At 58.0% G+C, this 18,655-nt stretch overlaps 1 protein-coding gene across 3 annotated transcripts; it reads left to right on the top strand.

Annotated features, from left to right (window-relative positions):
- Positions 1-974: 974 nt before the first annotated feature.
- On the top strand, positions 975-18,044 carry SGTA (small glutamine rich tetratricopeptide repeat co-chaperone alpha). 3 transcript variants are annotated; one of them, XM_060629806.3, is made up of 12 exons: positions 975-1,102; positions 8,336-8,475; positions 8,764-8,870; positions 9,094-9,178; positions 10,153-10,252; positions 11,487-11,591; positions 12,470-12,608; positions 13,285-13,347; positions 14,460-14,497; positions 15,318-15,407; positions 15,616-15,738; positions 16,847-18,044. In XM_060629806.3, exons 2-11 carry the CDS (start codon positions 8,376-8,378, stop codon positions 15,728-15,730), a joined length of 942 nt encoding a protein of 313 aa, XP_060485789.3. In that variant the 5' UTR covers positions 975-1,102; positions 8,336-8,375; the 3' UTR covers positions 15,731-15,738; positions 16,847-18,044. The 3 variants fall into 3 exon arrangements, with proteins under 3 accessions (XP_060485789.3, XP_060485788.3, XP_060485790.3); XM_060629805.3 differs by having other exon boundaries at positions 15,616-15,762; XM_060629807.3 differs by lacking the exon at positions 975-1,102 and adding an exon at positions 1,148-1,412 and having other exon boundaries at positions 15,616-15,762.
- The last annotated feature ends 611 nt before the right edge of the window (positions 18,045-18,655 follow it).

The following is an 18,655-nucleotide window of genomic DNA, read 5'->3' as shown; positions in this document are numbered from 1 at the left end:
TGGTCAGTTGTGGGTCTTCCTAGAGACCGTCCTCATCGCTCACCCTCTATTAAGCACAGCAAGTTTTATCCTACTTAATAATCATTTCCACTGTTCTCCATACCTGGAGGGTTTTTTTTAAAGGTTATTTTATTATTTATTTTTTAGAGAGAGAGTGCTTAAGTGAGGGAGGTGAAGAGAGAAAGAGGGAGAGAGAATCCCTGGCAGGCTCCGTACTGTCAGCCCAGAGCCTAGGGCTTTAATTCAGGAGCCATGAGATCAAGACCTGAGCCGAAACCCAGAGTCAGATGCTTAACCAACTGAGCCACCCAGGCACCCCATACCTGGAGTTTTTTGCCTCATCCTCCAAATCCACATCTACAGGTAAGATCTTCTTTAACCATCACAGCCAGATTACCTCCCCAATCATAATCACCGCACGCCGTTTTATCATCAAGCGAAAGGTGTTAATTTACTTACTAGTTTACGAGTTCGTCAACCCCAGTAGGAGTAACGAGAGCAGGCACTTTCCTGGTTTTGATAGTTGCTTTGCAAAACATTTGCTGACTATTAGGCACCTGCTGTAAACAAATATATCTGTATTCCTTTACGTCTTATAGATGGAATGAATGAAAGAATACATTTGTGGTCGCGCGGGTGGATGGGTGGCTGAATAAACGTAAAACGTAGCGCGTAACAGTCACTGGCATTCACAGAGCCCCTGTACTGCTCTGGGCGCCAGATACCAAACTGAGCCACCCCACGTGGCCGGCTCGGTGCCACGTGACCGGCTCTGCCAAACGCGCGGGAGTCCGCCACTGTCCCACGATGCACCGCGCTGTTACCGCTCGAGAGGGAACGACAGTCCTGATTTCCGGCCTCCAATCGGTCGCAGAGGTCAGTTGCCCTAACGACCAGCTAGCCCCTCCCAACCCCCCACCCCCAACGTCTGAATGACGTCACTTCTCCCCACGCCCGTCTTGATAATTGACGCGCCTGCGCAGAATGAAAGCCAACGAGCGCCGCCTCCTTCCGCGCAAGCGTCGCGGCCGGGGGCGGGGCCGGGTAGCGCTGCGGTGCGCAGGCGCAGCCGTCGGCGGGTCGGCGTTCGGCCGCCAGTGAGGTGAGTGGGGGGTGTTCGGTGCTGAGCCAGACGGGCTTAGGGTCCGCGGCTTGGAGCTCCCGGGGCTCAAAGGCCCGTAAAGAGAGCTGGGGCTGGGGCTGGGGTGGCCGCCGTCCGCTGGGTGCTGTGAGTGGGCGGCGGGAAGGGGAAACTGAGGCAGGGCGGCGTCGGGCAGGCCCTCGCCAGTCCTGGTCCGCCTCACCCGGACCCGAGGCCCGGCAAGTGCTGGTTCGAGGTGAAACTGCAAGTGAAAGTGCCCCGCAAGCAACGAAGGTGTCTTCGGCCCGGAAATACGGTCCCTTTGAATCAGGTATCCCGTTAGTGGGGCTCCGGTCGGTGTCCTGTCCCAGCGCCGCCACTCTCCACCTGGCTGATCTGGCCAGCCTCTTGGGTTCCCGGAGCCTCATTTGCCCCCTCTGTAAAACGGGTGTAGTCACGGTCCCTGTCTGATGTTTGTGGGTGGGGGCGGTGGCCCTCGGGAAGATTGAAGCCACGGGGACCCGCGCAAAGCGAGAGCTCAGTGGGCTCAGCAGGTGTTAGGTCTTTCACACCCAGGGGCTTCTGTATATTGACCTAAAGGCGGGAAGAGTCAGGCTGAGGATCAGCCCCACCACCTCTCGCTGGCTGTGTGAGCTTGAGGAAGTCGCTTGCCTCTCTGAGCAGCGCTTTCCTTCTAGAATAGGGGCCGTAGGAGAATGCGCTTCTTAGGGTCACTCTGAGGTTAAGTAAACAGAACATTCTGTGACCGGGCTCCTGCTGCTTGTTAAGAGCATACTGGAGAACCGCTGGGTTTCTTATTAGGTGTCAGAAAACGTGTGCGCAGCCCGCATCCCTCAGGCTGCAGGCTCTTCCCGTGCCCTTTAGTTTTCCATCTCTGATTATTCTGTCTGCTTTTCCTCTCCCCAGACCGGTGGTTCTGTCACCCTGGGGGACACAGGGCGGTGTCTGGGGGACATTTGTGGTCACGACTGGGTGTGATCTTGGCGCCGAGTGGGTGGGGCCAGGGTGATGCTCAACACCCTGCGGTGCCTAGGACGGTCCATGAAGGGTCCACCGTGCCCTCGGTGCAGAAGTTAAGCCCTGCTCTAGACCAGCGAGTCTTCGCCAGCATGAGCTGTGTACGTGGGGTTGGTGAGATGAACCCCAAGATATCCTGTGCACGTTTTGTGGGGAGAGGAAAGAGCACTTGGAGTTGAGGCTCTGGAGTCGGACTGCTGGGTTCAAACGTCCGGGTTTGTGTCTTAGCTGGGTGACCTTGAGCGGCACCCCATCTTTCTAGTGTCCGTGTTTTTTTCTGTAAAATGGGGATGGGGTAGACAAGCCAAGGTCTCAGCAAACTGTGATTGGGGGGCCAGACCCAGCTGCAGCCTGTTTTCCTGAACGAAGCCACGCCTCCATCGCAGGCCCCTTAACTGTGGCTGCTGTTGCCCAAGAGGAAAGTTGCGTGGTTGCCACAGAAACCCTGTGGCCCGGGAAGCTTACTTGGGCCCTTTTCAGAAAGTGATCACCTATCCCCTCCATAAGCCATTGTGTGAACTGCACTTAGCCCGGGCCTGGAAGGTGCTCAACGCTCCAAGGATTTTGCCTGAGGCTTGTAATTTGGTCGTATTGGAAGGGTGAGCCAACTCCAAAGATAGGGTTAGAAGCTCCGCCTCAGATGGAGAGCTGGGGTCTTAACTTGGATCCTACATTTTTATTTTATTTTTTTTTTTGCCAAGAGCCAGCACTGGCCCCTGTGGGAAATACTCAGGAAGAGGGTTGAAGGAATAAAGGGAATTTTAGTAGGGAGGCAAGACCCAAGGTTTGTTGTCTCTTCTGCTCTTCCCAAAGAACTTGGTCAGGTGGCTCTGAATTTGACAGGGATCTAACATTTTCCCAAGACTATATGGGTCAAACACTGCTCAGTGCTGGGGTTCAAAGGGAAGGTGTCTGTCCAGTGGCTCATAGTCGGGGCAAGGGCAGGGGACAGATGACAGACCAAGGAGTTTCAAAGCCTACTAAGCCAGTGATAAGACTGGCACTTGGACTTTGCCAGAAAAAGAGGGCGTCTAGCTCTGAGGCAGCAACCTTGCGGCTCGGTATTGAAGGGAGTTAGAGTTTCCAGATGGGTTGGAGCAGTTGTGTTTGAGTGGAGCCCCTGAGGGTTTGGCAGAGGGCCTCACGCCCACACGCATGACATTTCGGGGGGCTTTTGACGGTTTTAAAGCATACAGGGCATTCTGGTGGCATTTTAGAAGAACACAGGGCTGCGGCGAGGGTCGTGGGCTCAAGCCTTGAGATGGCCCTGCTCGGACACTGGAGGTGTGCTAGGTTGAGACACAGGAGTAGAGCACTGACTTTGCACACTGCTGTTTGTGAGCAGGGCTCTGGCTTCAGGATGGAGGCGGAAAGCCCCCGGCAGCGGCAGCGGGCAGTTCAGCTCCCGAGGTGGGGGGGAGGCCTCACTTTTTATTTTTTTTAACGTTTGTTTATTTTTGAGAGACGGAGCATGAGTGGGGGAGGGGCAGAGAGAGAGGGAGACACAGACGAAGAGGCTCCAGGCTCTGAGCTGTCGGCACAGAGCCCGACGTGACCCTCGAACCCTTGAACCCTCTAACCGCAAGATCATGACCTGAGCTGAAGTTGCACACTTAACTGACTGAGCCACCCAGGCGCACCAAGGCCTTGCTCCTTTTAGCGAGGCATGCCGTTTTTTTCCCTTTCACCAGATCTAGGCTCGGAAATAAAAGGAATAGAGGCTGATTTTTTCATTGTTTAATGATGAAATGAAAAGGTGGACTGAGAGGCGGAAGGATGGTGAGGACCACCAGCGGAGCTGGCCCCAGGACCCTGCCACACCCTGGGACTCTGTCCGTCCACCCTCACCAGGCTCACCCGAACTGGGCCCTCCGTGGTGCTTCCTGAGAGCTCATAAAGCACTCACTGTTCAGAGAGCGGGCTGCCTTGGAGAATTTTGTCCAGTGGCCAAAACCCTACAAGTCGTGATTGTTCCGGGTGCCTGGTAGGAGTCGAGGGAAAGTGCTGTCCTTGTGTTTTGCTGGGCCTCACTTTGTGGCAAGCAGAAGGCTCGTTCGTCCCAAAACCCCTGCGTGGAAGTGAGATTTGCAAACTGTCTCGCAAAGAAGCGACAGTTTCGTGGACCACCTGTGTCAGAGGCCCTGTGGGTCCTTGTCACACCTTGCGGAAGTAGTCCTCGGTAGCGGACCCATGCTCCCTCTGCTGCAGGCCTGAAACCCAAAATGTTGCGCAAGCAGGTTTTCAGAAAGTGTGCGGCAAAGTCATTTGGCCAGAAAAGTCTGACTTGTACTGACTTAGAGTCTTCCAGTGACTTTCACTGGGGGGTTTGGCCATGTCTGGGGACATCTGTGGTTGTTACCACTGTGGAAGGAGGTGCTCCTGGCATCGAGGGGGATGGGGCCAGGGATGCTGCTGAACCCCCACCGTGTTCAGGATATCCCCATGGAGAGCGACCTGCTCCTAAGGTCAGCAGTGCTGAGCGGGAGAGACCCTGCATTGATTATTTGGGAAAATAATGAGGCTAGTCCCTGCCCACACTAGACACCAGAGTAAGTCCCCAGGGGTCAGAGGGTACAAACCAGGGCCGCCCCGGTGCCTGTGGGTTACCCTCCCTCCCTCCGCTGTTTGTGCGTATTTCTATTATGTGCAGCATCCCAGGACCTCAGTAGTCAGATGCTTACAGAACACAGAGACTCCTGGGGGTGTCCCTTGGGGGGTGATTCTGCCCCCCGCCTCGGGGTACACTGGACAGAGATCAGGGATGCTGTTAAACTCTGCAGTGAACAGGGGCGCCTGGGTGGCTCAGTCGGTTGGGCTTCCAACTTCGGCTCAGGTCATGATCTCGCGGTCCGTGAGTTCAAGCCCCACATCGGGCTCTGTGCTGACAGCTCAGAGCCTGGAGCCTGTTTCCGATTCTGTGTCTCCCTCTCTCTCTGACCCTCCCCCGTTCATGCTCTGTCTCTCTCTGTCTCAAAAATAAATAAACGTTAAAAAAAAATTAAAAAAAAAAAAACAAAAAAACTGCGGTGAACAGGACATCCCCCCGCCACACACACACACACACACACACACACACACACACACACACAGCAAAGAATGATCTTACCCCGGATAGCAATAGTGGAGAAAACCCGAGTTAGGTCTTTTTTTTTTTTCCACATTTATTTTTTGAGAGAGCACAAGTTGGGGAGGGGCAGAGAGTGGGGACAGGATCTGAAGCAGATTCTGTGCTGACAGCACACTCAGGAACCACAAGATCAGGACCTGAGCCAGTCGTATGCTCAACCGACTGAGCCACCCACACGCCCCGTAGGTCAGAAGTTCTTGGAACAGCTGTTAAGGACATCTCTGTTACCCCATCTCATAGGAGAGGAAAGTGAGGGTGTCGGCTGGGACAAAGCAGTCCTTAGCTTAGGAGTGGGGAAAGTGACCTGAAACTGGCATGGGGCAGAAATGGCTGAGCCTGAGGCTGACTCCAGGCCCTTGTCCTCCCAGGCAAATCAGGCTCCCTGGCCTGTCATCCATATACCAGGCCCAGGGCAGGCTCCAGGGGGCGCTCTGACCTCTTGACAGTGAATCCCTTTGGAGGGGCCACCATTTGGGAGAAGATCAAGCGACAGACCAGGTGAAGCCCAGGAAGCCGGCAGTGAGAGCTCATCCTGGGGAGATCAGGCCAGAGTGCCTCAAATCCAGTGGGGACAAGGGATCCTCACGTGCAAACGCCCTGAGGTTCCAAGGGCCAGGGGCACAGAAAGGAGGGTGACTTGGTCTTTTAGTTTTTTGAACCCTTGCCTCCATGAGCCTTGATAGTCTCATACACAGCACCCCCCGCCCCCAGCTTCACCACTTGGTCCGGGGGGGCAGACTTCTGCTAAAGACCGGATTTCCTTCCTCAGTCTACTCTTTTTGTGTGTGTGATAACTTATTTTTGAGGGAGAGAGCTTGAGCGGGGGAGGGGCGGAGAGAGAGAGGAGGACAGAAGCTCCAAAGCAGGGTCTGAGCTGACAGCAGCAGGCGCGACACGAACCGCGAGATCATGCCCTGAGCCAAAGTCAGATGCTCCACCGACTGAGCCGCCCAGGCGCCCCTATCTTTCAGCTATTGTAAATAATGCTGTCAAAACAAATACCTAAAATGAAAACATTTTGACGTTTTTGGCAGCATGTGTCTGTTCTTTTTAGATCTGGCGGTCAGCAGACTGGTTTGCTCTCTGTGCCCTCTTAGCTGGGGAGCGTGACTCCCCTTCTGAGGCTTCCCCCGAGATGAGTGGGTTGTGGTGGTTGATCTCTGTGGGTCCCTCTGTGTCTCCTAAGGTCTTCAGGGATGGGACTGGCTGGCTGTCCTACAGGCTCTGGCGGCCCATCCTGATCCCAGACCTTGCAGTCCTGGGGAGGCTCTTCAGCCAAAGGCACTTGCTGGGTAAAGGGTCATTGTGTCCAGAAATGGGAGCGGGTGGGGAGGAGGGGGGCGCTCATTACCAGCCTTAACGTTAATTCCCTCGCCAGTTTTATACAAGTGTTTTAAGTTTTTTCCTTACTTAAAATTGAGATATAACCCGTATACCTTAAAACAGCGGATTTTGGTAGATTCACACTGCTGTGGAACCATCAGCTTTTTCTAAGTCCAGAACGTTCCACCTCAAAAAGAAACTGTGTCCCCATCAGCCATCCCCTCCCCAGCCCTCACGAACCCCCTTCCTGTCTATGGATGCGCCTGTTCTGGACGTTTCACACACGTGGAGTCACATCCTTGTGGCCTCTCGTGTCTGGTTCCCCCACCTTTACGAACGAAGCAGCTGTTGATGGACGTAGGTTCCCGTGAACCGGAGACAGAGAGAGGTCTCTGAGGCCGGCCAGCGCCAGGGGTCTTGACAGCGCTTGCCCCGACCAGCCGTCTGCATATTCACATCATCTGAGTCTGATGCCAGCCAGTTTGTAGAGCCTGGGGCCTAATGACTGACTCTTCTGGTTCTGTGGGGCACAGAGGCATTTTGGGGAGACCAAGGTGCTTCATGCTGCGGGTTCTGGCTGCACGGGTGGACTTGAGCCGCCTCGGGCCGGCTGCTCCTTGTGGACCCCCAGCCCCCACCTGGTGCCCTTCTCAGTGGGAGCGACCGTGGAGGTCATGGTCCAGAGGGAAGGAGATGGTGTTATGTACAGTGCTTGGCCCATCATAGGCCTCCAGGTGGTGGACCCCTCCCACCAGATCGTTCCACACCAGGGCTCTCCCCTGGGCACTGCTTATGCTGGAGCCAGAGAGCTCTCCCATCACGGGGACATCCTCGGTGCCAGGGGGCTAAACAGCATCCCAGGTCCTCACCACTCAACACTGGGAGCACCCCGTTGTGATGGCCACGGATTTCCCCAAACCTGGTCCACAGTCCCTGGGGCAGGGTCACTCCTGGCCTGGGAATCCAGCACATCGTGGAGGGACCAAGAAAAGGCTCTCTGGCTGCCAGGAAAGGGACCGGTGCCTCTGGGCCCTCCCCCTCCCCCAGCCCATCCCCCCACTGCTCCCTGCCCCCCGCAACACTTGTCCGACCCCCTCGTATCCCTCGGGGGTGTCAGGACTAGGAGAACCGTCAGTTTGTTTTCTCAGCCTGAATGGAAAAGCAGGTGGGACTGTGGTCCGCCTTGTGCTTAGCTCAAAACTCGGGGTTCATAGACCTGCAGGAGTAGTGCTGGCAGTCTGGCCCTCCACACCCCTGGGAGCCCCCGTGTGCCACTCAGTCTGCGAAAGGGTGGTGACGGTTAAGGCCACGTCACTTTCTTCACAGTAAGGAGGCAGGGTTGCCTGGGGGGCTCAGTTGTTCGAGCGTCCTGCTTTTGATTTTGGCTCAGGTCTTGATCTCATGGAATCGAGCTCCGAGTTGGGCTCTGTGCTCACAGCATGGAACCTGCTTGGGATCCTCTCTCTGTCTGCCTCTGTCTCTCTCAAAAAATAAGTAAACCTGAAAAAAAAACTTAGAATAAGGAGGCAGGAGGCTGGAGCAGTCCTCTGCCCATGAAAGCCCCAGCATCTCATCCGTGAAATGGGGGTCGTAGCCATTTCCCCTCACTTGTCATTCAGATTAAATTGTTTCGTGTGCCTGAAGCGGCTTCCTCAGGGCCAGGCCTGGTGAGCCAGGGCCCAGCAGTCCAGGGGCGTAGAGCACCAGGTACCCCAGGCACGGGGGGGGAGGGGCACTGCCCGCATGCCCTCTGCTTCGGTCCACAGATCCCGAGAACCCCCGGGCGTTGTCTCTTCCTTTCACAAGATGGATAACAAGAAGCGCCTGGCCTACGCCATTATCCGGTTCCTGCATGACCAGCTGCGGCACGGGGGGCTCTCGTCCGACGCCCAGGAGAGCTTGGAAGGTACGTGTGGGCCACCGCCCTCCCTCCTTCCCGCCGTGCAGACCCTAGTCTCCTGCAGGTATTCTCGTCACTACCCATCTTTCATCGAGGTGCGGTTCCAGAACGTTCTCCACCACTACCGCATGTGTGTGACTCCGGCGATCAGAGAAAGGCTCTCTTGAAAGAGGGGGTAGGGCACCCACGGTGCCTGGAAGCCACGTGGGGCTGAGGGTGGGGAGGCCATCTGACCCCCAAAGTCACAAAGTCGGGATTGTGTTCAGAAGAAAACACCTCTGTTCTCCCTCACAGTTGCGATCCAGTGCCTGGAGACTGCTTTTGGGGTGACCGTGGAGGACAGCGACCTCGCTCTCCCTCAGACTCTTCCGGAAATATTTGAAGCAGCCGCCGAGGGCAGGGTGAGCGTCTGGGCTTCCCAGAACAAGTGTAACAAGCGCCAGTGCCAGGCCTGTGGGCAGGGCGGATGGGGGCTCGGCCCGGCCACCTGGCCCAAGGCGTCTCCCTCGGAGCTCAGCTGCCCTCTCAGGCGGCCTGAGCAGGAGGGCAGCCAGAGGTGCGGGGCTGGGAGGAGGAAGATGGCAGGGCCGCCCCTGAGACAGCTCATCCCTGCCTCGGACCCAGGAGGCGCCGCAGGACCTGAGGAGCCCTGAGCGAACTCCGCCTTCAGAGGAGGACTCGGCGGAGGCAGAGCGCCTCAAAACCGAAGGTGAGACAAGGCGGGCCGGTCCCCAGGGTGTGGCAGCCGGGGGGCTCGCTGTCACGCAGCACCACGGCACAGGGGCTCGGGGGCCGGGGGCCGCAGAACACGCGGATGTGAGGATGTGCACGGGGTGGAGCCCCCGACGCGGCTGGTGGGGGCGTAAGCGGGCCGTCGCCATGGAAGGCGTTCTGACAGTATGCGGTCACCCGATGGCGTGGTCTCCTGGGGAGAGCCGTGGGCCCGGGAAAAATGCAGGCGCGTATCCACAGCAGCAAAAAGGGAGAACAGCCCATATGTCCACAGACCAGTAAAAGGGATAAACAAAACGTGACACATCCATAGTCAGGAACATCACTCGGCCGCCAGCAGGAGCGAGGCGCCCACACCCGCCGCCAGGCAGATGGACCCTGAACACACGACGCTCAGGGAGGGAACCAGACACGAGAGGCCACACGGGGTGTGAGTCCACGTGTGTGAAACGTCCAGAAGAGGCTCATCCGTGGACAGGAGGGGGGTTTGCGGGTGCTGGGGGAGGAGAGCGGGCGATGGCTGATGGGGACGGGGCTTTCTTTAGGGGAGAGGGAATGTTCTGGAAGTGACTACAGTGATGGACAACTGAATATTTTAAAAACCACCGAGCTGCACACTTTGAAAATGTGAGTTTTATGTTACGTGAGTTACATCTCGTTAAACTTGGCTGTTTCTGAGGGGAGAAGCAGAAGTGAGGGTATCGGAGACTTGTCTCCAGATGTCACAAGCAGCGACAGTTGTCCTCGGTGCTGGCTTGGGCCACGAGCCCCGAGATGCCGGACGCAGCCGCCCCCTTCTCACCTGCCACCGCCCCGAGCGACTGAGCGCTGCGTCCCGCCCGAGGCTCTCCTCACGCCTTCCCACAGACGCCCGGGAGAGCGGAGCCCGCGTGTCAGAGCCCTCAGGTCTCCTGTGAACAGCGGGGGTCACCAGTTTTCCCTTGTTTTTAGGAAACGAGCAGATGAAAGTGGAAAACTTTGAAGCTGCCGTGCACTTCTACGGGAAAGCCATCGAGCTGAACCCCGCCAACGCCGTCTATTTCTGTAACAGGTACCAGCTGGGGCTCACGCGGGGCGGGGACTCACGTGGGGCCTGGGCAGGCAGGGGTCTCCGCGTGTCCCCGGGAGACCAGGAGAGGTGTCCGAACAGTGCCCTAGGGGTTGTTACACCGCAGCCCCTGAGAAGCAGTCAGTGGCAGGTGGCCAGGAGTGCGTCAGTAAGCGTTGACAGCGGCCTTAAAATTAGGGAGCACCATCCTCCACGCGGGTGTTGCGACGAGAGATAAGCCAACGCTTGGGTGGCGTTTCATTCCTGTGTTCACATCAGCATTGTCGCCAACTGTGAAGAGTTGCATCTGGCTTGTACTTGAGTTAAATTTTTTGATGTTTAGTGATTTTGAGAGAGAGAGAGAGGGAAAACGTACGCGGGGGGTGGGGGGAGGGGAGGGCAGAGAGAGAGAATCCCGAGCAGGTTCCATGCTGTCAGCGCAGCCAACCGTGAGATCGTGACCTGAGGCGAAACCAGGAGTAGGATGCTTAACCGACTGAGCCCCCCAGGCACCCCTGGCTCGTGCTTCTGAAGGGAACGCCGTATCACCCCAGCCTCCCAGTAGGGACTTTCTTGCTCACGAGTGGTTCTTGGTGACGAGAGGGACTGGATGGGACGTGGGACAGAATCGCACGTTCGTGTGAAAGGCACAGGAACCAGCAGAGAACAGAGACCGGAGGGGGCACCGGACGTCATCCGCGTGGTCTCCAGGGTGAAACTGCTTTAGCTTTAATGTCTTTCTCTTTTTGGGGCGATCACACAAACGGGTGGACAGAAAAGGTAGGCATGTCGTACAGAGTCCTGTACCCCGCTTCTGCCAGCGTAGCCGCTCCGTGCTTTCTAGCTGATGTCTTTCTGTACTTCAGAAACTGGGGGAAGCGTAAAGGGGAATATTAAAAAACGCCCAGTGAGAAAAACTATCAAATGCGGCAAGTCGAGAGCGTGGACAGGGGTCTCGTGGCGGATCAGTTCTTTTCTAGTAGGTTCTCCCTGACGCAGAACAGGCACCAGCCCTCCAACGGTGGCGCCGCCCCGTGCGGGGCAGGGTGGGGCCGATCTGTTCTGCCTCCTTCAGCCTCGGTTTCCCCGGGAGGCTGCCGCGGCCCCGGCACAGCTGCTCCACAGGCAGAAGCCTCGGCAGCCCCGCGTCCGCCCCGCCTGACAGACGGGGAAGCCGAGGCCCCTCTGTGGCAGCGAGCCAGGCGCACGACCCCTGACCTGCGCTTTGTCTCCCCAGAGCGGCGGCCTACAGCAAACTGGGGAACTACGCAGGGGCCGTGCAGGACTGTGAGCGAGCCATCTGCATAGACCCGTCCTACAGCAAAGCCTACGGCCGGATGGGGTGAGTGCGCCCGTACGGTGTGTGGTGTCTGTCTTCCCAGACCCCTCCCCTGCGTCCCACGCTTCCTCCTCTTCCCATCACCCCTGCAGTTCGCTTCAGTCCTGACTCTGCCCAGACCAAGTGTCACACCCCACAGGGTCAGGACTCGGCCCCACTCACGTCTGGGCCTTCCATACTTCTGATCCGCCCGCTGTCTGGGCTCCTGCCACTCTCGCTCTCGCGCCTCCGTGGTTTGCGAGAGCAGGTCGCAGGACTCAGGAGCACGCCCGTGCTTCCTGCTTGATCGAGGGACACGGGTGAACAGCCAGACGAAGAGGTCCACAGGGCAGGGTGCAGGGGATCCCCCTGGAGTGGGGTGGCCTCCCTCGCAGCACGTGGTTACCTTCACCAGCGGGGACCTTCTCCAGATCTCATTGTTGAAGAGTTGTATAGCCTCTCCAGCCTTCTCCCTCCTAGAAGTTTGGGGGCCCTGAGATTCCCCCCAACTCAGATCTGAAATTTGGTCTTCCTGGCCACCAGCCCCACCCTGAGTCACATCGTTGGCATAAACTCAGATGGGGTTCAAGGGGCTCGTTACAAAGGACAGGAGACGCCTATGACGTAGGAAGTTTAGGGTTTTAAGAGCTCTGTGCCAGGAACAGAGGCCACATCTGACCACCCCGCCCTCTGGCCCCCTGCTTCAGGCCTTCAAGCTCTTTGCGTGGGTCCCTCTGGGGCACCAGCCCTTGTGCCTTTGAATTTTCGTATGCCTGTACTCTCGGCCCCCATGGCTCTCGCATGCCATTCCCACCGGACGCTGGCCACAGTGACACTGGAGCGGTTTGGGGTTTCGGGCAGCCTCCCAGGCCCTCCCCCACGTCGCGGTGCCTCTCCCCTAGCCTCGCGCTCTCCAGTTTGAACAAGCACACCGAGGCAGTGGCCTATTACAAGAAGGCCTTGGAGCTGGACCCCGACAACGAGACCTACAAGTCGAACCTCAAGATAGCCGAGCTGAAGTTGAGGGAGACGCCAAGTCCCGTGAGTGGCCCCGGGGAAGAGAGGGCCCTGGCGGGCAGGCCAGGGAGACACTCAGGGCTGGCGGCTTAATCCAGTCCGGCAGGAGACAAAGACACAGAAATGCCTGTCCCAAAGGAAAAAGTTTATCCCCACAGGCCCCGGAAACGGGAGGCAGGGCCACACACAGGAGCTCCAGGGTCGGCCAGGAAGCCAGTGCCCCTGTGGTGGTTTCTGGGGGAGGAGCAGGGAGGCAGGGGATGCAGGCTTAGGATCAGCTAGGCGAGCAATTCCAGCAGAGTCTGGGGAATGGGGGCCAGCCCTGGTGGCCGAATGCCAGGCCCTGGGGAATGGCTGACTGGCTCGTGCACTAAAGGTGGCCCGCAGGTGACTGTTCACTCTCTCTGGGAATTGCTCACCCTGAGGGACCGTCCTCCAGGGTTCACGCGGGCCCAAGACATCAGAACGCTAGAACGTGAAGGATGGCGCTCTTGTAAACATTCATAACTGGTTTGTGCCTTTCACGAAGTGCTCTCTGGCCTCGAGGCCTGGCTGCTTGGTTGGTGGGATGTCTGAGCCGTATGCCTCTTAGAATTTGGACAGGCCCCGTGTGGGGTGTTGTGTCTCAGTTCTTGGTTCCTGGGGGCGGGGCCGGCCACCGTGGTCCTGTGACCACTCACCAGGGCTTTTCTCCCCACAGACAGGAGGTGTCGGCAGCTTTGACATTGCTGGCCTGCTGAACAATCCAAGTTTCATGAGCATGGTAATCCGCACTCCCCCCTCTCTCGTGGGTTCCGGCTCCTCTGGGGGCCATGACCTGGGCGCTGGGGGCTGAGCAGCATCCCCGGCTCCACCCCTTGATGCCAGGAGCCCCCCAGCGTGACAGGCACAGACATCCCCAGACACCGCCCTTGTCGCTAGGGCAGCATCGCCCCCAGTGAGACCCCCTCAGTATGGAGCACAAAGGACAGACTGGGTCCTGCCTCTCACGGTCGCGTGACCCAGGAAAACAGCATCCCTCTCTCCAGCTCGGTTTCCACCTCACACTGTGGAGACCCTGGTAGCCTCACAGCTGCACCTGCTCCTCGGAGGAGGACACACCGAGGAGCCCGGGATGCCACCAAGGTGGAGGTCCCAGCTTCCCACGCCAGAGACTTGAGTCCCGAAGCACCTGTTCTGTGCAGCGCTGTCCTTTGAAGGCAGGCACCCGCCTGTGTCCTTGGGGCTGGTCCCACACATGCAAGTTCTTTCACAGTGGCCACAGGGCCCAGGGTTTCCAAGTGTCCAGAAGAGGGAAATCCTGCGCCTTCCGGCGGTCAGAAGCATCCCCACTACAGCAGGAGGCGGCCAGCCAGGCATGGCGATGGGCCGGGCATCACTTTGTATTTTTGTCGGCACACGGCCACACCCGTGCAGTGACGGCGACACAGGGCTGTCTGGTTGGGGCAGGGATGGGCCCATAAGGCCGAGAACCTTGACCCTGGCCCTTCACAGAATTTAGCCAGCCCTCCTGAGCCACGTCAGGAAGACCCCGCTTTAGCTGCCCACTCAGCCGCGTCCTGAAGTCGGTCCTAGGGAGAGAACCCTCAGGGGGAGTTAAGTTTAAACGCAGGCATGCAGGGTAGTGATAGTAACTGAGGAAACAAAAGAGGCCAACTGTGCTGACAGATCCGTTGGCCGGAAAAACGGATCTGGATACATCTGCACAGCAAAGAGTAAGCAGCCAGTAGGAGATGACGAGGTGCCTGGGAGTCTCTTTAAAGACAAGTCTTACGCGGGATGGAAGCGCGTCAGGAAGGCCGAGCGCCCTTGGGAAGCGTGTGCACAGGAGCCCCTGGGCGCCTGCTGTGTCTGATCATGTGTTCCTTTCTGCAGGCGTCAAACCTGATGAACAACCCCCAAGTTCAGCAGCTGTAAGTGACAACCGTGTGCCTTTGACCTTCTTGTGGTTACATTTTCCATTGTGACAAGACACACGTGACTTAAAACCTGCCTGTTGTAACTGTTTCAAGGTTTACAACGCAGAGGCATTAAGCATATTCAACGTGTTGTACAGCCATCCTCGCTGATTAATTTCGGGACATTCCATTATCCCAAAAAGAGTCCTTGTCCCCATGATAGGCATTTTAACCCCCCCCCCCCCCGCCGTGGTCCCTGGCCCCCACAAACCCCCTTCCCATCCGTGGACGAGCCTGTTCTGGACGTTTCACACACGTGGACTCACACCCCGTGTGGCCTCTCGTGTCTGGTTCCCTCCCTGAGCGTCGTGTGTGAGCGCCTGTGTTCAGTTCTTCTGGGCCAACGCCCAGGAGTAGACTTGCTGTGTGGTGTGGTGATTCTGTGTCACTTAAGAATTGCCGGGCTGTGGTTAAATCTTAAAGCAAAATTTCTGAACGCAGCACTGCTAACATTGGGGCCGTCACTCGGGGGGGGGGGGGGGTGTTGTGTACCAGGTGCCGTGGGGGCTAAACAGCACGCCTGGTCAGCCCCCACCCCTCACTGCCAGGAGCCCCCCAGTCGTGAGGACCACTGTCTTTAAGCCAGAAACGAGTGTTCCCGAGTGAGCCGGTGGCGTTCACAGCAGCCGCTGTCAGAGGACGGGTGGGCTGGGCAGCTCTGGGCCCCGAGGGGCCGCCAGGTGGCGGCAGAGAGCAGCTCGTGTTGGAGGAGCAGGGCCCAGCCGGAACGGGCAGGCCAGGCTGTCTGTGCACATCGTGGGCTCTCTCCTTGCAGCATGTCCGGGATGATTTCGGGCGGCCACAACCCCCTGGGGACTCCTGGCACCAGCCCCTCACAGAATGACCTGGCCAGTCTCATCCAGGCGTGAGTAGACGTGCCTGGTGGGACTCTGGGGTGGTGGGGGCCCGCCCTCGAGAACAAAAGCGCAAGTGCTGTGTCCCTGGGTGCTCGATAAGACCCCGCTACCGGGACCCAGTGAGTAGCCACACTGCCTGTGGGGGCACGCGCCTAGGAAGTGGCTGGGAGGGTGCCCCGGGGCCACCAGCTGAGCCCGGGCACGCCCCTCCTGCAGCGGCCAGCAGTTCGCCCAGCAGATGCAGCAGCAGAATCCAGAGTTGATAGAACAGCTCCGAAGTCAGATCCGAAGTCGGACCCCCAGTGCCAGCAACGATGACCAGCAGGAGTGATGGCCCACGCGAGTCCACTGTGGCCGTGAGGGGTGAGAGCCTCTGTTTGACGACCCGGGTGCACGAGGTTGGGGGTGGTGTCTGGGGCCATCGGGCCCCTTTCCGAGGTGCTTCTGCTCGAATCCTGCCTCTCCCTTCCCAGTTCCCTTCTGTGGGTGGGTTTTATACAGAGAGGGGCTGAAAGCCCACCACTCCCGGGCAGGGCTGCTGCCCGAGGGCCTGCAGAGAGTGGGCGGCCACCACGATGGCCAGGGAGGTCTCCAGGGGTGGGATGACAGGCCAGCCCGGCCCCTTGCTTCCCGTGCTCCCCTGGGCTTCTCTGCATGTGTGTCTGTGGTGAGTGGATGTTAATGAGGGACAGCTGGAAAACAAATGGGGTGTTCTGGAGGGCTCCTGGCCACCTTGGCTGGCTCCGGGGCCACCCTAGGGGCCCTTGGCCTCAACCTGTGTCCACTAGCCTTGCCTCCTGGCATAGTGGGCTTCCGCCCAGAGGCCTGGGCGTTTCTATCATCCCATTTCTCCTTTAACTGTGATTTTTCTATTAAAAATTTTGAAGGACGGGGGCGCCTGGCTGGCTCAGTCGCAGGGTGTGCAACTCTTAATCTCAGGGTCGGGAGCTCCAGCCCCGTGCTGGGTGTAGAAGTTATTAAAAAAATAAAAAAACAGTTTTAAGGATTTTAAAAGACAAAAATATTAAGAAACAGGAATAACAACTTTGATCTCTCTGCCCACGACACCTAATGTTAGTTATTTGGGCACTTTTTTCCAGTTTTTTTTGTTTTTTTTTTTTTAGCACTCTTAAAAAATAGAACGAAACATAGTTAAGATCAATTTTGCATTTGTTGTATGTCGTAAGCTCATCTGCACGACACCTCTGCCAATGTTTCCCTGTCTGTGGCCTCAGAACCTACAGCGCAGTTCTGTGTCTGTGCTGACGTGGTGCTGCCTCCCCCCACCCCATTGAACATGGCCGTGGGGCCACGGAACCACAGAGATTTAGGCTGAAGCGTCACAGGGCTGGTGCCGCCTGGGCCGCAGCCGTCCCCACCGCCATCCCCGAAGTCTGGCCTCGTGCCCACCACACCCTGACTGGGCCCTCGTGTCCTCTCCCCACAGCCCTCCCAGCATCGCCAGCTCCTTCCCACCGACTGGAAGCCTTCTCGCATTTTGCCGTCTTCTCCCCTTGGACTAAAAGAAAAAGAAATTGGACCTGCATGTTAAGATGGACTTTTATGATTTTCGTTTTGCCCTTCATCCTTCCTTCCCTGTTTGTAGTCTCCCATGGCCCCCAGACCCCTCTCGAAACAGAGCCAGCAAGCTGTGAATGCAGACCAGCTCCCAGAAAACCCAGTCACTAAAGTATTTTTTAGACTGTTCCAGGGCAGGGGTCGTTCTCGAGCCCCTGTCCAGGAAGCAGCCAGTTTTATGTCAAGCCACGTCAGGGACACCCGTGGCTCTCAGAGCCCCATTTTGCAGCCCCTGCGGTCTGTCTTCAGAGGCCTCCGCAGCCCGGTGAGAAGACACTTCTGAGTCGACCTTGGCCTCCCCAGCCGCGCCCTGCTCGGATGAGCTCACTGCCAGCCGCGGTCTGGGCGCCAGTGTCTGCCCTGCCCCTCGGACTGCGGGTTTTCGCGTGAGGAGCTCTTCAGATGCATTTTCCTCGATGACAATTTCCGTTGCCTCGCGCCCCAGCGGGAGCAGGGGTGGGACCGTCCTGGGGCGCACAGGACCAGGTACCGGGACTTCCGATAGAGCATTTTGATGGACACGCATCTCTTCTCCTCTGACCCTTTCATCCCAGTACTCGTGACCGACAGACCCCAGGGGGCAGATCATGACCTTCCAGCCCGTCCCCAGCTGGGTGTCCCAGCCCCACTGCCCTTCTGCCCACAGGTGACCCTGCTGGCCGGCATGTCTAGGTTCTTGGCAGGTTCTGTCCTGTTCAGGGCTGGGGGCTGGCGGGGGGCCCTGGTGCCACCAGAGCTGCTTCCAGGGTGGGCAACCTGCCCAGGACACAAGGCCACCTCAGACATCCCCATGGCCCCTGCTGGGGGCGGCGGGTGGGGGTTGGGGGGCAGGTCCACTGGCCCCGCTGTACCAGCAGCGACGTTGACAACTGGATCGGTCGAGGTTCCCTGGTGTCGTCAGCTGTCTGCGAGCAGACCCAGTACCCTGTGTGTTGTAGGTAACTAGTAGGAAGACGGGCCACTGCCAGCTGCCGCGGTCCGTCCTGCGTCTGGCAAGATGTGTCGTAACTCTTGAGTGCTAGCCATGGTGACAAGCATAACGTGTGGGGAATAAATAGACATCGTGACCTCTGCTCAGCTCTGCATTGACCTCTGGCGCCACCCTTACCTTCTTGCCCCCAGTTTCTAGAAGCCCCCAGCCTGGAGTTCCTACCTCTGGCACATGCTGGGTGTGAATCTTGTCAACGCCTGGTGTGACGAGGCTGGAAGCAGTTTCTATGTCCGAGATCACAGACGATTCCAGAAACAGTGAATCTCTGGGCTGGTTCTGTATTTTCTCTCCCTTGTTTTCATCTCCCATAACCCTCCCCTGAGGGGCCAGCCTGGACTCCTGGCCTCTCGAGAACAGGGAGACTATTCCATGTTCCTTCTCTAGTGTGTTCTGAGAGTCCACCCATTCTCCCTTGGGTAACCCCCGGGGCCTCCCTTTATAACTGCTGCAGGCAAGGGAAGTTGTCCCGCCAGCGGCTCGTCCCGGCCCCCACCCCAGTGCTCTGTGTCAGGAGGGACTGCCTGGGGACCCCACTCTGCGGGTGGCCTGCTCCATCCATGGGTGGAGAGACCCAGTTTCCAGGTTTGCGGCTGCCATGGGGAGCACCCCTCTCGTGAGCACGAGGTTAGCACGCATCTCCGAGGGCACGTGAGGCTCCTCTGGGCTCACCCGGGCGGCCCTGCCCTG

This window comes from Panthera onca, chromosome A2 (genome assembly GCF_046562875.1).
Source record: "Panthera onca isolate mPanOnc1 chromosome A2, mPanOnc1 haplotype 2, whole genome shotgun sequence".
Taxonomy (NCBI): domain Eukaryota; kingdom Metazoa; phylum Chordata; class Mammalia; order Carnivora; family Felidae; genus Panthera; species Panthera onca.
The sequence above is the reverse complement of the archived record's forward strand: the minus strand, read 5'-3'. Positions and strand labels throughout refer to the sequence as shown.